The sequence below is a fragment of the Schistocerca serialis genome, chromosome 7 (assembly GCF_023864345.2).
Source record: "Schistocerca serialis cubense isolate TAMUIC-IGC-003099 chromosome 7, iqSchSeri2.2, whole genome shotgun sequence".
Classification (NCBI taxonomy): Eukaryota; Metazoa; Arthropoda; class Insecta; order Orthoptera; family Acrididae; genus Schistocerca; species Schistocerca serialis.
Genome location: NC_064644.1, coordinates 297,850,845 through 297,873,756, shown reverse-complemented (window position 1 = coordinate 297,873,756; position 22,912 = coordinate 297,850,845). Strand labels below are relative to the sequence as shown.

The 22,912-nt window shown below is 42.9% G+C and overlaps 1 protein-coding gene and 1 pseudogene across 1 annotated transcript in view; one reads left to right on the top strand and one right to left on the bottom strand.

The window, feature by feature from the left end:
- The window catches only part of LOC126412414 (calpain-D-like), a 126,888-nt gene that overhangs the window by 46,588 nt on the left and 57,388 nt on the right, over positions 1-22,912 (bottom strand). The window contains exons 10-11 of the mRNA XM_050082002.1: positions 18,781-18,945; positions 5,715-5,911 (exon numbers count right to left, since the gene is read on the bottom strand). Coding sequence (XP_049937959.1) covers positions 5,715-5,911; positions 18,781-18,945 — 362 coding nt within the window. The remainder of the gene's footprint in view (positions 1-5,714; positions 5,912-18,780; positions 18,946-22,912) is intronic.
- On the top strand, positions 17,153-17,270 carry LOC126413483 (5S ribosomal RNA; annotated as a pseudogene).

The following is a 22,912-nucleotide window of genomic DNA, read 5'->3' as shown; positions in this document are numbered from 1 at the left end:
TCTGTCTGCATGAATGGCTACCAACAAACTGTGGCCAAGAAACAAGTGGACCACTCTGTTGCTGAATACTCTGCCAAACATGACATCTTTCATTTCAATGACTGCTTCACAGCCTGTGCCATATGGATCCTTCTAACACCAGATTTTCTGAACTGCACAGGGGGGAACTTTTCCTGCAATATATCTCATGTTCCCATAACCCTCCTGGCCTCAACCTTCGTTAGTCATTGTTCTCACTCCTCCCCATCCCAGTCTCCTCCTTACCCCGACCCAACTGCCACTCTCATCATGCACTGGTGCTGCTGCTCGCAGTATGGCTTCAGTTGCCCGAGACTGCAGTCATGTGTGTGAGTTTTGTTTGCGTGTGTGTGTGTGTGTGTGTGTGTGTGTGTGTGTGTGTGTGTGTGTGTCATCTATTTTTGACTATCGGACTAAAGCCTTACTGGCCAAAAGCTTTATTTGTGACAGTCTTTTTGCTGTGTGTATCTGTGGCTCAGCATCTCCGCTATATGGTGAATAGCAACTTTCCTTTTCATAATATCGTTACATTCCATCCTGGATTTTCCATTGTTACACTTGAACAGCTATGTGTGATTATAGGATAACATCGTACTTGATCATACTCTACCTGTACTTGTATTCTTCAGTAAATGTTCTCTTACGCTTTTGAAATTCTGGTGCTTGGCTCATTGCAGTTGTGTGTTGTTGTTGTCAATAAAGAAATGTAGGTAATACAGTTTTTGGTGATGAGTGTCTTCCATTTCCACACATGTTCCATGTGTATGATGGATTTGGCATTAATTCAGTCGCTACAACAACAACACCAGTGGCAACTTACTCACCAGAAACAGCCATCCAAACAACAACATCACTTAGCTCTTCTTTGTCAGCTGGTTAAAAATTTGCATAGTGCCAGGGGCTCCACAACTCCCTTCTGTATTCTGAAGCACTATCCCGGCTTTTCCACCATTCCAGGAAGTGAAGGAAGGACTTGTATGCATGCCATTTGCAGCAAAATTTTACAGTGTTTCAGGTAGAGGACTGTCTTTGCCCAAGTCTTTCTTCTTGTCTTGGGTTGAACTAAAACATTTAAATTGCTTCAAAGACTTGCCCTGTTAAAGGACCTCACAGTGCTGTCATTTTCTGAACTGTGTGAGATGCTGTTTGCTTATTGTCTTAAGCAATGGCTTTGCTTCCCATATGGAGTTTCACCAGTGACGAAAGAAACTGGGGCATTGCTATCAGGCATGGTCGGACAGCCTCTGCACTTGAAGCAGGAAACACAATTTTAAATCAAGTATTAACTCCCAGTTGGTAGTTGATTTTTCGAAAACTGACTTGGCAGTGGTGTACCTGCAGCTATGTCTTAATTCCACCTCTGAACAGTTCATGTTCGTTAACACTCCCTTTGGGTTATACCAATATACACACCTGCCTTTCAGCATTGTGTGTGCCCCCACTGTTTTTTTATAGATTTTTGGAATAGTTAATGTGGGATGTACCATGCTGCGCAGACTATTTTGACAACACTGTTGTCACCGGTACCTCATGGCAGAAACATCTCACTAACCTTTGTATCCCTTTCTCAAAACTATGTGAGATGAGTGCTAAGTGCAGTTTGCAAAAGTCACAGTTTTTTCACATAGAAATCAAATATCTGGGCCAACTTCTTTCCAAGGGCAGCATCAAACCTATGGAACAGTATGTGGCAGTGATTGCCAACCTACCTTCATAAAGGCACCTGAAAGAACTCAAGTCATTTCTAGGTAGTCAGTTATTGTTCAAAATTTCTCCCCAACATGGTGGACATCATTTTTCCATTCAACAACTTGCATAAAAAATGTGTTCGTTTCATTTGGTTGGCAGATTGTGACAGAGCATTCACCCAAATTTTCACTGCTCAAGTCATTGCCACACTTTGGTAATTTTATGCCAGGTAAACAGCTTGTCCTCATCACAGACACCTCCCCATACAGGGCTGGGACGGTCTTGGCTCATAAAGATGCTGATGGGTCTGAACAGCTTATTGTGTATGCCTTAGATACACTGACAGCTCCACAATGCAATTATCCTCAAATCGAGGAGGAGGCTCTCACCATTGTGTACACAGTATGAAAGTTACTTGTCTTCCTCTGCGGCAACTAATTTCATCTCATCTCTGATCATAAGCTGCTTGAGGCACTTTTTGGCCCTCATTCGCACCTTCCCAACAGGACTGCACAATGACTCCAGCATAGAGGTTTGTTTTTGAATGTGTGTCACTCTGAGATTCACTACAGTTCAACAGCGCGGCATTCATATGTGGACACATTGTTATATTTGCCCATGGGCATGACCCAGCCTTCGACAAAGCTGAGGTTGTCCATTTTCAGATTGACAGTGATTTGCAGCAGACAGTTGACTGAGATCCAGTAATGGCCCATCGCATATCCCACGCCACCTGTCAGGATCCTGTACTCTGTCAGGTGGTTTAGTTTCTGTGCAATAGTTGGCCCGAGCATTTCTACACCAAGATATCTGCTCCGCTCCACAATTACTTCCTCCTCCATCATTGGCTGACAGTTGTTGATGGTATGGTATAGCACCGACTCCAATGACCCCTGTACCATATACTTGCTCTCCTACACTGTGATCACTGGGTTATGACCCATATGAAAGCCCTCACACAGCGATTTGTCTACTGGTCTGGTAATGATCTGAAAAATGAGAAGGTCGATAGTGAGTGCAAACAGTGCGCCAAGTAGCAGACTGCACCACCATGGACTTAAGCTCCATACTCCACTCCTATTCACCTTGGGATCATGTCCACATTGACTTTGTGAGCCCCTTCTGTAGTTCCATGTAGTTGACAGTAATTGAGGTGCTGTCAAACTATCTATGTGTCATGTGAATGCACTATCACAGTGGAAGCTACTGTGTGGGCTCTCACCCAGGTCTTCACAATTGACGGGCGGCTCCAGACATGTAACTCTGTGATGGGCCACAGTTCGCTTTGACATTGTTTCAGATGTTCTGCACCCACATTGGTATTACCCACCTTACTTCTGCCCCATATCATCCACAGTCAAATGGAGAGGTGGAGAGTATGGTGTGGACATTTAAGAATCAGTTAAAGAAATGCTTGGCAGATTTGTCAGCACACTTGGCAGTGCCTCTGCTTCTCAGTACCTATGGGACCAACCCACTGAATGGCCACAATCCAGAGGAAATTCTCCAAGGACCCAGCCTCAGACATTGCTTCATCTGCTCTGCCCTGCACTGTGACCTGAGGTGCCTTCATGTCCTTTGCGTTACACTCCAGGCGACCCTGTTTGGGTGCACACTTTCGGCCAGCGGCCTGGATGGGCACTGGCAACAGTGTGTGTGACATACGGTTGGTGGATATTCATGATGGATGCACACAGTGTGCACCGCACCCACCATTAGAACCAGGCTGTGCCCTCTGTTGGTCCCTGAACTACCTCATCTGCAGCCAGTGCAGCCTCTGCCAGGGAACCTCCTGTGGGGGCCACCACACCCCAAGGGCTCAATGCTGCAGGAGAGCCTCCAGTTGATGTGCTGTTGGATAATGACAACACTGAGATGCAGCTGCCAGCCATTCCAGGCCTTCTGCTAGTGTCCGGTGGTGACTGTATGGGTGCTGCCCTTCTGCAGGAGCACTGGGTGGGCCTCTTCCCCATCACTGCGGCCTCCATCCATGGCCACTGACAGTGCGTCTTCTGTGTCATCAGCACCTGTGGGGTCGTCACCTGGCTCCCCATTATCCAAGTCACTTCTGACCATATGACCTGCTGGACTGCAGACAGCTAACCGTGAAACCTCATGATGGCAACACTGGTTCAGGTGCAGACGAGTTGATGGAGACAAACATCATTAATCTCCAGCTGCAATCAACCCACGGCAGCTAGTGCCAAGTCATTTGGTCAGACCACGTGGCCTCCTCATCCATGCCAGACCGTCACTGCTCCAGCCCTACAAAGGAAGGGAGGGATGCGACAGAGAACCCACATTTGCTGCCCCACAACCACAACATTTGCTTTCGGTGCCATCCATGAAAAGGCATTACAAGGGCACCAGCTTCACTCAATGGCAGTGCCATTGTCAGATGAGTGTTCCTGACAGCATGCCACCAACAGAGCCTCACTCTCTTGTGCCTCAGCCATGCTAGGTGAAATTTCAACTTGCAGACTTCTAGAGTTACATATATCTATAGCACAACATAGCATGTGATCAGACTCTATCTAGACTTCTATTCTTCAGTCAATGTTCTCTCATGCTGTGTAATTATGGAGCTCAGCTCACCACAGTTGTATATAATTGTGTGTTGTTGTTGTTGTTGTTGTTGTTAATAGAGAACTGTAGATACTATACCAGCAAAGTAAGACACTAAAAGCTTCACACCATTCATTCTGCTGCATGGTCAGAGGCCAAACTACAATGGGTACATTGTTCTTGTTTCAACCAAATGACCCTCAGGATGACTAAGTGAAACACAACAAAACCAGGGCCAAAGAAGCAAGACAGTTGGTTCACACAGGTCGCTGTACATCCACGAGAATGACCAAGAGTGCCATATCATCAAGCATCATCCAGTGAATACAGCCCAGAAGACTGTTGGAAAGTTTACTGAAATTATACTTTGGGCCATATCGTTTCTTCTGTCACTTGTCAGACATCACATACTAAGTTGTGAGTTGTGAGCCTTTATCAAGAAGATTAAAGCGCAGAGATATCATCCATGTCTTCCATATGAAGCTCTACCACAGTCCTGAGGCACAGATCAATGATGTGGGCTTCTCGCGCAAGGAAACTCAAAGCCCACTCAATAATTGCAAAGTTTCAACAAGAGGGCCTACCTTGGATGTTCATCAAAGTAAAGAGGATGTGGCAACATGTTCTGAACATAAGGATTCTCCAGCACTGTCATACAGATGACCACTGACAAGATCAAGAGCTATTATGCCGTAGTCGGATCCTAAGAACTTCTGAAACAGTAGTTTGCTGTTACAGATCACTGTTTCTCCAAGACAGTGGGCAAAGAAATGAGGTGTGTACTACATGGAGGATGAGGTAGCAGTTGGTGTCACTGGTTGGTGTGCTATGGGGCACCGGTTCAAATTCAATCATCAGCAAATATTTACTTTCTATTGATTTATCGTTTTTGGAAGGTTCTTGAAATTTCTTAAGTTCGTAATGTTTGCATGTTCTGAAAATATTCAGTGTCTGTGTAAATAGCAGCACTCTCCATCCAGGAGATAATTTTGCTCTGTCTGTGCATTGGTGTCTATAATAAATGTGGGTTCTGTGTTGTATGTCATTGATCGCAGTGCTTTCAGACTTGAACTTCATTGTTGTTACGATGTGACACTATATACTTGACAAAATAATAACCATCCTATGTCTTACAGTGGAGAACAATCACTTTCATTAATGCATGTTAAGTAGTGCCTGTACAAACATAGAGATAAGTAGAATCTTTCATTTGCTCCAAGATCTCAAAATTCGTACACATTACCTATTGTTTTGACACTATTCCAGAACAAGTGCCATGCAGTACTTTTGTCATGCAGAGAAATACAAAAGAAAAATCTAATTCAACAAATGTTTTAGTTCATTGTTTATTTTAATAATTTATTAAATCTTGTCAATAATTTATTCAATGAACAATGCAAAAATAAAGTCTATTATTTATAAATTCCTCTTGCACAGCTAACCTGTATGCCAGTGGTTGAAGGCGAGGCACACAAGAACATACTGGCCACGTTCGAGCATCTTTTGACAACCTACAAAGCCACGAACTTGTCTCTTGCTGTGTTCAACAAGTCTGCCAACAGCTGGGCATGTAGGAGACCGTGTTTTGAAGACGACAACACACAAATCCAGCTGGGACCTCTGAGATTTTTCTGAATTCCTGTAACATGACAGCAGGGTTGTTTATAATCGACAAATGCTTCTGCTCAGTTACAAAAGTACTTTTTGTAATTAAGATAAATTTACAGTACTGCTACTTAAACTTTCTTGATGACAACTCATGATAGAGATTACAATGGAAATCATAATATTTTAAATGTGTGTTAATAAAAAAGGGCAGGAAGAAATATGAGTCTAGTTCACAATGATTCAAACATTTCCTGGCAAAAATAATGCATAAAAAATGCTAAAGATGCTAAAATCGTTCTCCATTAGATATCAACAAAAAGGCAATGGTGGAGGAAGAGTGCTTAGAATACATGCAGAAAATGAAAACAAAAAAGTGCAAAGTATTCAGGAAGAAATGAACATAGGGAAATGCAACAGATAAACTTCAAAATTCAGGAAATGTATAACAATTTGTCCATAGGAGTCAACCAGATCAGAAGAAATTAGTTACTAGAAAATAGACAAAGAATATATGAGACACATCTGTAAAGACTGGTCAAAGAAAATGAAAACTAAAAACGTAATTGTGGCTGAAAGAAAAGTTGATAAATAAATATATATTAAAAAAGAAGAAAAATAAGGGAGTTTGAGGTGGGAATTGGAAGAGAGAGTGAGAAACAGATCTAAAAAAAAAAGAAAGAGAGAGAGAGAACTCTGTGTAAAAGAAAGAGCTTGTGAAGACAGTAATACATTATGGCAGAAAGGAGGCACAGGATGTAGAATTGTGAATTATGGTTTATTCATTTCATTATGTACATTTCCGTAGAGAAGAAATTTCAGAAATTTACATTACAGCACAACATAAATTTTACACTAACAAATAATAATATAAGATTAAAATGTTATTTCTATGATCAACAAAAACAGTCAGTTTTTAAAAATAGTCTTTCCTTCTCATGCCATACTGTAAGTCTCCCCTGCCCCAGGGGGGGCAACTTTTCCGAACTATCCATCTTTCCTGAGCCCTGCCAGGCCTTTCCCTTCTTCTCTCTTCCTTCCCCTTCAACCCTTCTGTCAATAGGAGTCACTGCCTCTGAAACCGTGCACATTTCTTTAACCTTTATATGTGTTTTCCCCTACCACCACATGATGAGTAAATTTTTTTGTCTATCCATATTTCTATGATGAGCTATATACACCTAGCAGGGTATGAAGAAGGTTTAAGTTTGGAATTGCAGGAGTTGGGTTCAAAGATACGGTTCTCAAAAAGAGGACATCACATTGATCGGTTTCTTATGGTAAGTCAGTGAAGTAGCTGGAAAGTGGCTGAGACCAGCCAGAATGTTCCAGGATGTTCAAGAATGATGTAGAATGTTATAGAATTTTCCAGAAGATTCAGTTATTTTCTACAATGTTCCAGAATGTTTTAGAATCTTCCAGAATGTTCTACAAGGTTTATGGCAGGGATACGTTCCATCAAAGGTATGTATGGGTGATTGTTAGACACATGTATCAGTATACTTACGGAAATCAGTTAGGGCAAATAAAGGAAGTGACACAAAATGAAATGAATTTAAGTACAGGGCGCACATAAAGTGTGGGAACACTTTCAGTTATTTATTGCACAAGAACTAAACACTGTGCAGATGTCATACATATTTCATTTTGAAGAGAAACTCTTAAAGGTTTTTTTTTACAAACATTTTATATGTGAACCATGAGTGACCCAGTAGACGTCAACACGGTAATCGAATTCTTGCCATACCCATCCCTGCATGGCATTATCGACTGTGGCAGTCGCTTCCCATTTTCTCTCTCCCAGAGTCTGCTACATCACGTGGTAGAGGCAGTACATACACTAGATTTTAATGTCTCTCCCCCCCCCCCCCCCCAACACACACACACACACAGAAAAAAGTCATACAGAGTGAGATCTGGTGATCGGGGACGCCATTTCATAAAACAGCTGTCCCCTCCTGTAGCATGGCCGATCCATCGATGCGGCAGCTCTGTGTTCAGGTACCCACAAACTTCATGATGAAAATGGGGTAGAGACCCCACCTATTGAAAGATGAACAGAGAGTCCAATTGCAGTTGAGGCATCAGCCATTGCTGCAACATGTCCAAGTAGGAATATCCAGTGACAGTGCTCTCGACGAATGAGAATGGTCCATACAGTTTTCAATGTGACAAGGCACAAAAAACATTTACCTTTGGGGAATCATGCTCAAATTCAATGCATTCGTGTGGATGCTTTGTACCCCAGATTCATCAATTATGCCTGTTCACTTTCCTATTAGTGTGAATGAAGAGTGGATATGTCGCTAAAAATTAAGTGATCAACAATGCCATGCCCATCCTCATTCAATTGTTGAAACTGCAAACAAAACTCAAAACGCTTGTCTTTGTCATGAGCTTCTGCACTAGCTCCAATTTGAATAGTTTCATAGGCAGCTTCTGTCGAAGGAATTTCCACACTGTCATTGGAGCCATTTCGAGTTCATGGGACGCACGACACACCAATTTCTTTGTACTCCTTATGAATGTCTCTAGTACATGCTCCACATTCACTTCATTCACACTGGGATGACTACTCCTCTTTGCTGGGCACAAGCAACCCGTCACAATCAATTTGTTGTGTCAGTGGTAAATGGCCTTCCTTGGTGGTGGCTTCTTACCGTACTTGGTTCTAAACATCCATTGAACAGCTGTAGTACACTTGTTTTTGTTGAACTCCAACATAGAAAGCTCACTCCGCACCTGAACTCGCCATGTTTGTGACTATCGTTGACTATCGGCAAATGACCAAATTATGCTGTAGCGAAATACATTAAAAAAAAAACTTTCAGGGTTTCTCTTCAAAATAACATATGTATGACGTCTGTACAATGTTTGGTTCTTGTGCAATAAATAATTGAAAGTGTTCTCGGACTTTATGTACACCCTGTATAAGTGAATTGCTTAAGGCAGTGAACAGTATGTTAAGTGGAATTTTAGTGCGTTAAGTAATATTAACATGTAACAGGATGCTGTAACAAACAGAAAAGAAGGAAACAGTCACGACATGAAACAGATGAGGAGGAAGAAGCACACTTAGCTTCACAGTAGAAGTGAATGAACAGATTGAGAGGAAAATTTAGAGAACAAATTAAAGAAAAGCATTCAGTGAAATACTCAGCAAGCTGATGTAGAGTAAATGCTGAAGGAACGAGGTCAAAATGAACTAAGTAGAGTTAGAACGAGTGAAGTTCTTGAAAGACAACAATCAGAGGTACATGAACAAAACATCAGTGTATGAGAAATGCAAAGCAGAAGAAGTAGAAATGATACTTTGGTACATAAAGCTTTTTTTTTTTTTTTTTTTTTTTTTTGTGGGGGGCGCACAACTACAATGGTCATTAGCGCCCAGACTAAGTTAGGAATTCAAAAACAGCATAATCAAATGTCCTTAGACAGGTTTGTCAAGTTGATAAAACGAAGAACGCGAGCAGCTGCTCCTGGGACATCCGCTAAAATGGCATCCAGAGTACATGGCAGGCCAAGATCAACACGCAGTGTATTAAAATTCGGACAGGACGTTAAAATGTGGCGGACCGTCAGAAATTGCCCACATGGGCAGAACAGCTCCGGCGCAGCCGTCAGCAGATGGCGATGGCTGAACTGGCAGTGTCCAATTCGTAACCAGGCCAAAGCTTGTTGTCCGCACGTGCAGCCCAATCAGCATGCCACAACGACAAAATGCACTGACAAATGACCCTGCTACAATCTGATGAAGGGACACAACAAGAAGCTGTCCGAGGCTGGAGGACCGCACCCTTGGCCGCGGCATCTGCAGCTTCGTTCCCAGGGATACCGACATGGCCAGGAACCCACATAAAGCTAACCGGAGAATCGTCATCCACCAGCTGCTGAAGAGAGTGTTGGATCCGGTGCACGAAAGGGTGAGCCGGATACGGATCACTGAGGCTCTGGATGGCGCTCAGGGAATCGGAGCAGATGACATAAGCAGAATGTCAGTGGCGGAAGATGTAAAGAACAGCCTGGTAGAGGGCAAATAGCTCAGCCGTGAAGACCGAACAATGGCCATGGAGCCGGTATTTGAAACTGTGTGCCCCGACAATAAAAGAACACCCGACACCGTCATTGGTCTTAGAGCCATCTGTATGAATGAAGGTCATATTAATGAACTTCGAACGAAGTTCAACAAAACGGGAGCTGTATACCAAACCGGGGGTAACCTCCTTTGGGAGCGAGCTAAGGTCAAGGTGAACGCGAACCTGAGCCTGGAGCCAAGGTGGCGTCCGCCTCTCACCCACTCGAAAGGTTGCAGGAAGTGAAAAATCAAGGTGCTGAAGGAGGCGACGAAAGCGAACTCCAGGAGGTAGCAGGGCAGAGACATACAACCCATATTGATGGTCGAGAGACTAGTCAAAAAAGGAACGATAAGACGGGTGGTCGGGCATTGACAGTAGCCGACAGGCATACTGACAAAGCAGTATATCACTCCAGGAAACATGTAAGCTGCGCGCTGCTATAGATGGTAAAATCGTCCACGAAAAGGGAGCCTGATACATCAGCTGGGAGGCAATCCATAATTGGATTGATCGCTATGGTGAAGAGAGCGACGCTCAAAACTGAGCCCTGAGACACCCCATTCTCCTGGCGAAAGGCGTCAGACAGGACAGAACCCACACGTACCCTGAACTGTCGATGCATTAAAACAATAGGTGTCGTAAGCCTTCTCCAAATCAAAGAACACAGCCGCGGTCGGGCGCTTCCACAAGAAGTTATTCATAATGAAGGTCGACAAGGTAACCAGATGGTCAACAGCGGAGCGGCACCTACGAAATCCACATTGTACATTGGTAAGTAGGCGTCGAGATTCAAGCAGTCACACCAAATGAGAGTTAACCATTCGCTCCATCACCTTACAGACACAGCTGGTAAGTGAGATGGGTCGATAACTAGAAGGCAAGTGCTTGTCCTTCCCCGGCTTAGGAATCGGTACAACAATAGACTCACGCCAGCATGTGGAAACATGACCCTCAATCCAGATGCGATTATAAGTACGAAGAAGAAAACCTTTACCCGCAGGAGAAAGGTATCTTCAGCATCTGAATATGAATAGGATCAGGTCCTGGAGTGGAGGACCGTAACCGGGCAAGTGCATTTTCGAGTTCCCGCATGGTGAAAGGGGCATTATAACTTTCACGATTTGAGGAGCGGAAGTTAGGTAGCCTAGCCTCCTCTTGCCTGTTTTCTGGGGAGGAAGGCAGGGTGGTAATGAGTGGAGCTCGAAACCTCTGCGAAAAAGCGGCCGAAGGCATTGGAGACATCCTCAGGGGTCACAAGTACGTCATTCGCGACCATCAAGCCAGAAACTGGTGAGCGGACCTTAGTGCCAGATAGCCGGCGCAGGCTACTCCAGACAACAGAAGAAGGAGTAGAACTGATGAAAGTGCTTGTGAAAGCAGCCCAGCTGGCTTTCTTGCTTTCTTTAATAACACGACGACACTGCGCATGTAATCGTTTATAAGTGATAAAATTCGCCACCGTAGGTTGGTGTTTTAAAATGCATAAAGCACGTCGACAAGCACGTAAAGCGTCTACATGTTGCGGTCCACCAGGGGACAGGTACACGACGTGGAGAAGAAGTAGTGTGAGGGATGGAATATTCAGCAGCAGTGAGAATGACTTCCGTGAGGTGTGCGACTATTGCAGCTTGTGAAGGTTTGATCCTGAAAGGTCACCCTGGAAGAGAAGAGCCCCCAGTCTGCTTTGGAGATGTTCCAACTAGTTGAGCACAGAGAGGGGGTATGATGCAGGAGATGGATAACACACAGGAAGTGGTCACTCGAATATGTATCAGAAAGTGCATACCATTCAAACCGGCGTGCAAGCTGGGTAGTACATATAGAGAGGTCTAAATGGGAATAGGTGTGAGGGGTGTCTGAAAGAAAAGTAGGGGCGCCAGTATTGAGGCAGACAAGACTGAGGTGGTTGAAAAGGTCTGCTAACAGGGAGCCCCTCGGGCAGGATGCTGGAGAGCCCCATAGGGGATGGTGGGCATTGAAGTCTCCAGTTAACAAAAATGGTGCAGGTAGCTGAGAAATAATTTGCATCATATCTACCCTGGTAACGGCAGATGACGATGGAGTGTAAATGGTACAAATGGAAAATGTAAAAGTGGGGAGAGTAATTCGGATGGCAACTGCCTGCAGGCCGGTGTGCAATGTGATGGGATCGTAGTAAATATCATCCCGGACCAGCAACATAACCCCTCCATGAGCCGGAATACCTGCCACAGGGGGTAGGTCAAAATGCACAGAGGTATAGTGTGCCAAGGCAATTTGATTGCATGGGCGTAGCTTCGTTTCCTGGAGAGCTACGACGAGCGGACAGTGCAAGCGAAGCAGCAACTTCAAGTCCTCTCGGTTGGAGCGAATGCTGCGAATATTCCAGTGAATAAATGCCATCGTGAGAAGAAAAAGGAAAAGGAGAAGCAAGAAGGGGTCACCTCGAAGGCCACTGAGGGCCTGGCTTCGAGCAAGCACTGCCGGCGCTATCAATAGGCGGAGAGTCATTGTCCATTGGTTCAATAGGTTCATCGGCCATCTTGTTAAGATGGCCGGGACAGGGAGCTTCCTCCGCCGGTGAACGGCCAGATGTTTGGCTACCAGCGGTGCGGCCAGGTGAAACGGATGACGGCCTGGGGCGACAACCGCTGGGTGGCGCAGGAGAAGAAACGCGCCGTGGCGGAGAAGGAGAACTTTGCTTCCTATGAGCCTTCTTGGAAGGTCGCTTAGTGGAAGTACTGGTCGATGGCTGGGAGTTCAAGGTACGTAGGAAGTCTGCACGAGACGGTTCCTTCTTGAAGCCCCATGCATCTGACTTCTGGGTCTTCGTCTTGGCAGCAGCTGATGGAGGTGCTTGTGTCTTAGGGGTGACAGGAGGAAGAGGAGACGTTGACCGGGCGATCTTAGCACTGGCCAAACGGACGACTGTAGTGCTGACAGTCAGATCGCATGTCTGCGTCGCCACCTCCCTGGTAGTTCGAGGAGAGGCGAGGACAGTACTGTATTTCCCCGCTGGGAGCAGGGTGGGCTTCCTACAAGCAAATAGCTTGCGAGCAGCCGAGGTGGACACTTTCTCTTTGACCCAAATTTCCTGGATACAGCGTTCTTCCTTGTAGATGGGACAGTCGCGGGAGGATGCTGCATGGTCACCCTGACAGTTCACACAACGAGGAGACGGAGGTGGACAGTCACCCTCATGGGCATCCCTGCCACAAGTGACACATTTAGCCACATTAGAACAAGACTGATGAGTGTGATTAAAATGCTGACACTGGTAGCAGCGCGTAGGTGTCGGGACACAGGGGCGAACAGAAATAACCTTGTAGCCCGCTTTGATGCGCGACGGCAGCTGAACACTATCAAAGGTCAAGAAAAGTGTCCGGGTCGGTACAAGATCATTGTTGACCTTTTTCATGACCCTATGGACAGTCGTCACGCCCTGCTCAGCGAGGAAAGACTGAATCTCCTCGTCAGTCAATCCATCGAGTGATCTAGTATATACCACACCACGCGACGAATTCAAAGTGCAGTGAGCCTCCACCCGGACAGGGAACGTGTACAGGAGTGTGGCCTGAAGCAGTTTTTGTGCCTGAAAGGCGCTCTCAGTTTCTAGTAACAAGGTACCATTACGCATCCTGGTACAAGACTTGACAGATCCGGCTATGGCATCTACGCCCTTCTGGATAACGAAAGGGTTGACAGATGAAAAATCTTTGCCGTCCTCAGATCGAGAAACTTTGGGGCAGGCGGTAGTGCTTTGGTCACTGGTGGCTGGTCAAGTTTCCGTTTTTGGGCGGAAGGCGAGAGAGAAGAAAAAGAGAAATCCATTGCGGAGGAATCCCCCATGATTGCCAGCATCTCTGATGGCGCGCGCCTTCCTTGTGGGGACCCTCGCAGAGGGCACTCCTGCCTTAGGTGAATGTTTACACCTCAGGTCACACCTCCCGAGAAACGGACGGAGGGACCAATCGGCATGGTCAGAAGGTGTCAGCTCAGGCAATCACCCCTCCCTGGGCCTGGCCTTTACCAGGGGGTACGTGCGTGCCTTACTTGTCTACCCAGGGTGGGGAATTCCGCGTTACCCCGTCACCGGCTACGCGTGCGAACGCGTGGGTCGGCCTTCAGGCATGCACAGGGAGGAAAGAAGAAAAGGAAAAAAGAAGGGAGAGAGGGAGAGAAAGGACAGACTGTCTCAAACGCCGAGGCGGAGGCCAGAGGGTGGACAAGAGGGCAAGGAGAAGGAGAAGAAGGCAAGCGAAAAAGTAAGGAAGACAGTGAGAGGGAGAAGGAGAAGGACAAAGAAAGGAACCAAACAAAGGAAGGAAGAAACCAGAATAAGTGAAAAACCAAAATGACCACAAATATAAGTTGTGGAACCGTCTGTCTCCGAACGCAGGCGCAAACTACCCCCTTGAGGGGGAGGGACTCCTTTTAGTTGCCTCTTACGACAGGCAGGAATACCTCGGGCCTATTCTAACCCCCGGACCCGCAGGGGGGGACATTCTGTTATGTTCCCACTAAAAAGTATAACAAACATTAACATGTTGTCACTGGCAAAATGGATCAAATGTGTTAAAGTGGGCTCATTGTTATTGTTGCCAAACAAATATTACAAATTTTTGTAAGTGTATTTCATTGGTGATGAACAAAAAGAAGTCAATCAACATCATGCAAAAATAAGTGGACTGGAATGATAAAATCATTGAAGAACTGTAGAGGGTGTTACCTAAGTACAATCAGTTGGTTCACATATTCAAAACAGCACTGGACCAATGATATCAGATGAGTATAAATTTATAATTCGATCCACCAAAATACTAACTGGAGAACCAATGTTCATATGTTGATCCAATATGCCTTAAGTCAATGAAACTGCCACTGTAATTGTGGACAGCAAGTACACAAGCTGTGATGTAGTTATTCAGAAAAGAAGAGGACTACAACACACTGCAGAAAAACATTGTTCTTAGGGTGATCTTCAATATCTGTTTATTTTTATAAGAGGAGAAGATGGTTACCATTTCAATTTGAGACAAGTGAACGCCAAAACAAAAAAAATGGTTCAAATGGCTCTGAGCACTATGCGACTTAACTTCTGAGGTCATCAGTCGCCTAGAACTTAGAACTAATTAAACCTAACTAACCTAAGGACATCACACACATCCATGCCCGAGGCAGGATTCGAACGCCAAAACAGGTGCAGAAACAAATGGAAAAGCAACTTCGAAGGAATTTATGCATATCATAGAATAACAATATACAACACGGGATACAATCATATTACCAGTTCCTGTCATTTAAGTCAACAATTTTTAGTTGACATGTGGGCAAAAAGAGAGACAGAATGAATGTTATTCCTGTGACATAATCAACAAAAATTGTGTACAGAAGAATATATTCATTTGAGAGACACAGTCACAGATGATGGCAACAGTGAATATTTTGTAAGCTTCTCAGCATTCTATGTAGAAACAAATAAGTGAGTGACACAGTACTTTATTTCAAATTAGGGTAATGTTGAATACCTATGCAGACTATAAGGTGCACACAAATGGAAAGGAAAGTATGGTTATATGTAAAGAAATTTTGATAACAGTATTACAACTACAGTTGATGTGGAACAGCACAACTATACATAATTTCCATTGACACCAATATATCAACCACAGTGCATATGAAGCCTATGGATGGCTTCAGTCTAGAAATTCCTAGGTTTCTGAGAAATACCGTTTTCCACAGTGTCCTGTAACTTCCTTGTCACGGGTGAACCTTTTACCGTACAAAGATTTTTTTAAGGGGCCAGAAATATGCGACCCACATGGGAAGATATTAGGGCTGTAAGGAGGATGATCCAGGACCTCCCACTGAATTTTTTAAGGATCTCAAGAGTCTTCTTGGCCACATGTGGCCTGGCCTTGTGCTGGAGAAGCACTACCTCATTCAAGAGTTTGCTCCTCCACATGCTCTTGATTGCCTTGAGCATCAGCAACATGTTGCAATAATGTTCAACTGTAATTGTTGCACCTCACACTAGCTAGCTGATGAGAAGAGGTCCTTCTTCATCAAAAAATCAAATAAGAATTACTTTTCCGGTCTTCGGGACAGAGTGAGATTTTTTTGGACAAGGGGAACTGGGATTCTGCCTCCACATTCATCTGCTTGGAGGCAGGGTAAAGCAGTGACACCAGTTTCATCACAGGCCACAGGCTGAGCAATTAAGTCTGTTCCTTATCCCATCTCAACAGGTGGGACAGGCAAACACCCATTCTCACTGTCTCCTGATTCTCCGAAAGGTACTTGGGCACCCACTGTGCCCAAACTTTGCCATAATGAAGCTTCTCATGGATTATGTGCTGCACAGCAATGTCGCATGTGGTGATCTTACAATTCAATCATATAAGCTTCTTCAGAGCTGAAATTGTGGCATCGCTGGTGACAACATACACTTGACCAGATCATGGCATGTCTTATGTTCACATGTCCCGCCTCATAACACTGACACCACTACAATATTGTACACCATGTGAGACACTGTTCTCCATACCTCTCTTCAATCCTGCAATAAATTTGTGAACTATGTTTCCCTTCTGTGCAAAGAAATTAAATGATCGCTCTGTGCACTGGTCAGGAAGAATCCATCATGCAACAAACTGCAGGACCAACTCTCCAGCACTGTGGAAATTGCTGCAAAGCCATTAACTTGACTTGTGCAGCTGTGACTATCACCACACCGTCTCTCAGGAAACACACTCACCCACTAGGATTACATACAACGCTGCTACAGTGAATGTCTCTTTTCAATTGAGTATACCTTGTAGTAATTTCACAGATATATATTCTTACTGATTAGTTGCTAGAATACACAAAGATGAACACACTTCATCTTTTCTGGATAGTATAGTTTTATGTTAGTTGATTCAGCTGTCTTTAATCTCTGCTTTCCTTTTCCTACATTTTGCACTACAACTGTCGTCCTACAAGTTCCTATAATGTAGTACTTTTTTTATAAGAATAAGCACCTATTTCAAAAACCCTAACTACATTAAACCCAAATACTTGTTTTGGTACAGAATACCATAAAATCAACACAACTAAAGAGTCTATGTCACTTGATTTGTTTTTTAAATAGTGTATTATCAAGGTAAGAAATGAAGATTCATTTGTGTTGCATGGTAGTGAGCCAATCTACAATTAAAGTGTATTCTCATCACTGGCATGGCAACGGCCTTGCCGCAGTGGATACACCGGTTCCCGTCAGATCACCGAAGTTAAGCGCTCTTGGACGTGGCCAGCACTTGGATAGGTGACCATCTGGGCTGCCATGCACTATTGCCATTTTTCAGGGTGCACTTAGCCTCATGATGCCAATTGAGGAGCTACTCAACTGAATAGTAGCGGCTCCTGTCAAAGAAAACCATCAAAATGACCGGGAGAGTGGTGTGCTGACCACACGCCCCTCAGCTGAGGATGACACAGCGGTTGGATAGTCCCGATGGGTCACTTGTGGCCTGAAGACAGAATGCTCATCACTGGCATGAGTTGTAATGGATCTGCTCAATACAACTCATTTTCCACAAAGTATTGTAGATTACAATCCATCAAATGCCCTCTTGATACATCATTAACATAACAGTTATTGTTTCCTATCATCATTGCTTATGGTTATTAAATGTAATATATTTGTATCTTTTCAGGAGTAATTTTGATCATGTCAATACTGTACACATATCTTTGGATGTAAAGATCAATGTTTTCAAATATCTGCCTCCCCACCATTTTCATTCATAGTTGAAGATTATTACTGTTACTGTCGTTGATTTTTGAGTATCAGTGCAATACTGTCTGCTATGGAGTAGCAAGCAGCTGTGAGTCAGCTGTAGTTGTGTGATGGCACAGTCAGTTGTACTCTGGTATCTAGTACTGTAGAGTTTGTAGAGTTAAGATGAAATAAGATGGATGCAAGCATGTTGAGTCCATTGAATATTGGTTTTTGAAAAGTTTTTCTTCAAATTATACAAAGCGTTTTGAGTAGTGTGGAGTGAATGAATCACCATAAATTTATAAAAAAAATGAAGTGAAATCTCAGTTCGTGTTTCATTATTACATTGCACCATACATATATGACAGCAACATCCCTTCCTTCTTGCAGGAGGCAATATCATTGAACTAGACAAGCTGACAATGTTAACTACTAGCTTTTATTGTTTTAGCAGACACTAGTTCATTTTCCATTGTCACACAAACATTTGCATTGTTCATAACTGTCCAACTCTGCAAATTGTTTGTTGATATCATTGATAATTGAAGACAATAGACTGAGGAGGCATGTTAAATAGTGGACTAGATTTCTTGATATAGAACACTATACATTATCCATTATTGTTGGTGGAGAAGGCATTAAAATTGGCACACTTCTCACAGTTGAATTTTATGACTGTTACTGTTGTTGTTGCTGCTGCTGTTGCACAAAATAAATTTATTTACATAACATCCATGTCAAAAGAAAAGAAAGAACTATAATTTTCTGGTGAAAAGGTAACTACTTCTGAGCCGCGCGGGATTAGTCAAGCGGTCTAAGGTGCTGCAGTCATGGACTGTGTGGCTGGTCCCGGCGGAGGTTCGAGTCCTCCCTTGGGCATGGGTGTGTGTGTTTGTCCTTAGTATAATTTACGTTAAGTAGTGTGTAAGCTTAGGGACTGAGGACCTAAGCAGTTAAGTCCCATAAGATTTCACACACTTTTTTTTTTAACTTCTTCTGATGTTTAAATCAACACAACACACGTATTTCTTAACATTGGAAAGAAGCAACAACATAGAGATTAGCCCATAATCAGAGAATGCTTACCTTTGTCCCTCCTGAAATAATGTGAATTCAGCTTCAGTTGGTTCAAGCACGGTCAGCAGCACACATGACAAGTGATCCAGGGAGGACAGAGGTGGTAGTGTTCCTCTTAAACGGACTTCATTCCACCCAGAACGCACTTTGCAAATGTCAATGCAATCAAAATACCTATAACAAAACAAACTTTCACAAATGCTGAAAGTGTGAAATTGTGAAATAGTCACACATCTGTGTGTGTGTGTGTGTGTGTGTGTGTGTGTGTGTGTGTGTGTGTGTCCACACCCGCGGGCACATGCATGAACACATGTCTTATTTTCATTATACAAACATACAAAATTTTGTGTACATAACCTGTTACTGACTTGACCCACTTCATCTTTATAGAAATTATAGAACTATTTAATATGGAATTAATATACTTAGGAAAGTTCGGCCAGAATGTAAATAATTGGCGAGTAAAGAAGACCACTCACTGAATACCAGTAGTGTTGAATTGCTGGTCCTGCTGCAGCAGCCAGAGACATTGGTCATGTATATGTGAGTCGCACTTATGTTAATGTGTGTGTGCTTCCTACTTCAGAAGAAGGTCTTTTGGCCACAAGCTAAAATGTATGCAGTCTTTTGTTATGCTTGTCTGCAACTCAATGAATAGCAGTCTATCCTTTTCATTATATTATTATTATTCCAGCATGCATTTTCCATTGTTTAATAACTAGGTTAAGAATATTGCACCTTTTCAATTAAAACTATCATGAACCAGGAGAGGAGCCAGTCGCTTGCTTTCCCCATCTTTGCCAGATCACAGAACAATGTTCATCTCAGGTTTAAAAAAACATTAATCAGGAAAGGCATACTCAAATACAACTACATTCCGCTCCACAGCAGTGAATGCCTTACCATGTAATATTTGTACACAGCATGAAAAATTCTGTTATATAGGTCCAAAGTTACTGGTGTTTTTATTTCAAGGTAACTGCATTTTAATCCCATTGTTTTCTGATATCACATTTTTTCTCTGTACCTAAAATTTCATTCTTTCTAAAGCTATATGCAACTTATTTGTTAAGAATACTGTAATAAATCCCTCGCTTAAAGTAAGATTCAGTATATGTATCATCCAGGTTGAAAATTAGATATTCCATCATGAAAGGGTGAAGTTCACTGGAATGACAAATGAGAGTCAAGTGAGTTGACCAAACAGTTTAACCAATGGCTTTTGTCATCTAAGAAATCTCCCAAATAAATTCAGAACTGATCATGGGTGATATAGTTAGAAGGTAAAGTCATATGACATTGTTGGAAGGAAGTTTCTCTTTGGTACCTTTCTTTTCTGAATCGTAAGTGTTGTGTCTTATGGCTGTGTTGACTGCATGTAGAGTACCGTGCTGTGTTTGTGTTATTGGAAACATTCAAATAGTTGTTGTTATTGCTTTCTTTAAAGTTACATGACAGCATGGTCATCATTGTTCATCAAAAATTAGTGACGAACTGATCAAAATAATACAGTAGCAGTATAATAGCCAAATATTAAAAAAGACAAATACATGACAAAATTCAAAAGTATATGAAGAGCTGCAAAAATTATTCTGAAACTTGACTGTGAATGCCAGATTGTGAAACACACATGGTGTTCCCTGCAAATGCCTTGTGCAGAAGCTGGAGAGACACATAACAGTCCAATAGCCTCAACACTTTTTCATTGTTATGACTCAAAACAAAGGACAGGCCCCAAATCAGACCATGCCCTCTCATTGGCAAACTGGGTGCACTCAACTTAAAAGTGACATACTGATGTTAGTTCTGTGGTAGGTTCTCCCTCAGTAGATAGAAGAAGCTACATCATGGATAACTGGTTTACTTTACGGTCCACAGAATTTTGTCTCTCACTACAAGCCACCCCTCCACACAGCACCATATTGCCATGTGCGTCAAGAGTAAGGTCATTGCTTGCAAAATGACTTTAAAATTTGTCACAGTATTTTCTATACATGCCTCCTAGGATGTTCATCCATAAGTCCATTTCCATGAATTCCCAGATGTCCTGGTAGCCAGCAGAATAGCACCTCCTTCCCTGTGTTTGTAAGTTAATGAGGGTATACTGGATGGACTGGACTGGTTTCTCTGCTGAGTACGTGCACTGGATGGCTTTCAGTGCACTCATAGGCTCAAACCAGATGAGGAACTCTGTAGCTTTAATACTTCTCTTCTAATCCAGTGTTTGTCAAGATTGCATGTCATTGACAGTGAGTTTGTTTGGTAAGCAAATCTTGAGATCATGATCAGGACAAACAGCTGAGCTATGAAGCTGGTTACTCCATGCTTAGTTCCCAGAGGTGTGAATTATTAAATAATTGTAGTGCTGACACCAGATGTCAGACTTTGCTTTATGGATGAATTCCAAAGTGCTGTCCCTTCCATATTACATAAAATCTAAAATTAGCTTCAGTCTCTTGAGACTCCAGACTCCACCCTTGGGCAAAAATTGGAATCTGTTCCACATGATATGCCACTGGGTCAGTTTTCACATGAGTACCAAATGACTGTCATATGTGGACAATTAAAGAATGCCATTTCCATAGATAGATCCAAATATATTCAACACTCTTCCACCTACAATAAAACAAGACATTGGCAACACCTATCAATTTAAAAGAAAATTAAAACTTATCTCACTAACGACTTCTTCTACAGCTTGACTATATTCAAGGGTTGAGCATTCTGCATCTGAAAGACAAATAATAATGATTTGCAAAAATGCTTCTGTCCTCTCTTTTGCAGATAACTCTTACTTGAAAAGTACCAATATAACCAACTAATATTAAGCTACCAATAGAAGATAAGCAACAGCTAGCTGAGGAAGAGTACTTTTTTGAAGTAGCGGCTTCGTCTTAATTTGCTAGCTTATTTTTCTTTCGGTATGACCACAAATAATATTAAGTAGTAAAGTGATTGCTATATGGATTAAGTTCCATGATTTGTGTGTCTTGTTAATGTATACTTTGATCTGTCCAAATTTTTAAAAGTTCTCCCTCTTGATCAGACTGCAGAACATGATGAATGAGTATGTGTGTGTTTGACGGGGCCCCTAAGTAGCATACTAGTGGGTGTGGGTCAGTTAAGTACTTATACACCTGTCACACTAGAAGGAGTTACCACTACAAAGATAGTAGCCACTCACCAGCCCTGGCATGATCTTCAGATGCATAGTGATTGCTTAACCATAACCCTGGTACTTCTGATGGCCACCTCCTCCTGTTAACACCAGTGTGATATATGAAGAACTGATGTGGGAAAGACCATGTAAGATCTCCATATTAGCCCCACGGATAGAAGTGACAGAGGATATTATGGCTTTAAGAAATATTGCAAACTTTCTCAACAGGAAAAAAGATGTCAATGATATGTTGCCTCATGAGGAAACTGTAGTGGCTAGCTGCCACCTACACAGTCAGGTTATATAATTAGAACACATACTGAAAGTGAGTCATATGCAATCTGGACTCAATGTCTTTTCTTTGCAGCTGTGATAACCTCTCAGGCAGGTATGGCCCCTCATTGATTTAAGGAGAGTATTACAGTTCATCAGAGACAAGGGTATCATCAGGAGCACCCCAGAAAAGTGTGATAGGACTGCTCCTGTCCTCTATAGTCATAAATGATCTGATGGATAGGGTGAGCAGCAATCATCAACTGTTGATGAGGCTGTAGTATATGGAAAAATATCACTGTTGATTTGCTGTAGAAGGATACAAGACGACTTACATAAAAACTATCTTTGGTGTGGTAAATGGCAGCTTGCTCTAAAATAGTAGAAAAATATAAGCTATTGCAGATGAGTAGGTAAAAATCTTCACACATATGACCACCAACTCCACTATCTCGGACCAGAATGCTGGCCCAAGATGCTGGAGTTGGTGATCGTTTGTGCATGAGGTGTGTTTGCTTGTGTGTGTGTGTGTGTGTTTTACTGACAAAGGCTGTGGCTGAAAGCTTTATGTGAGTGTCTTTTAACTGTGATTGTCTGCAATTGGACGTGTGTCTTCTTTACGGTAAGTAGCAAACTGTCTTTTCCTACACTGTTGATATTTCTACCTGGAGTTTTCATTGTTTGATAAAAAAATCCTGTAATGTTCAA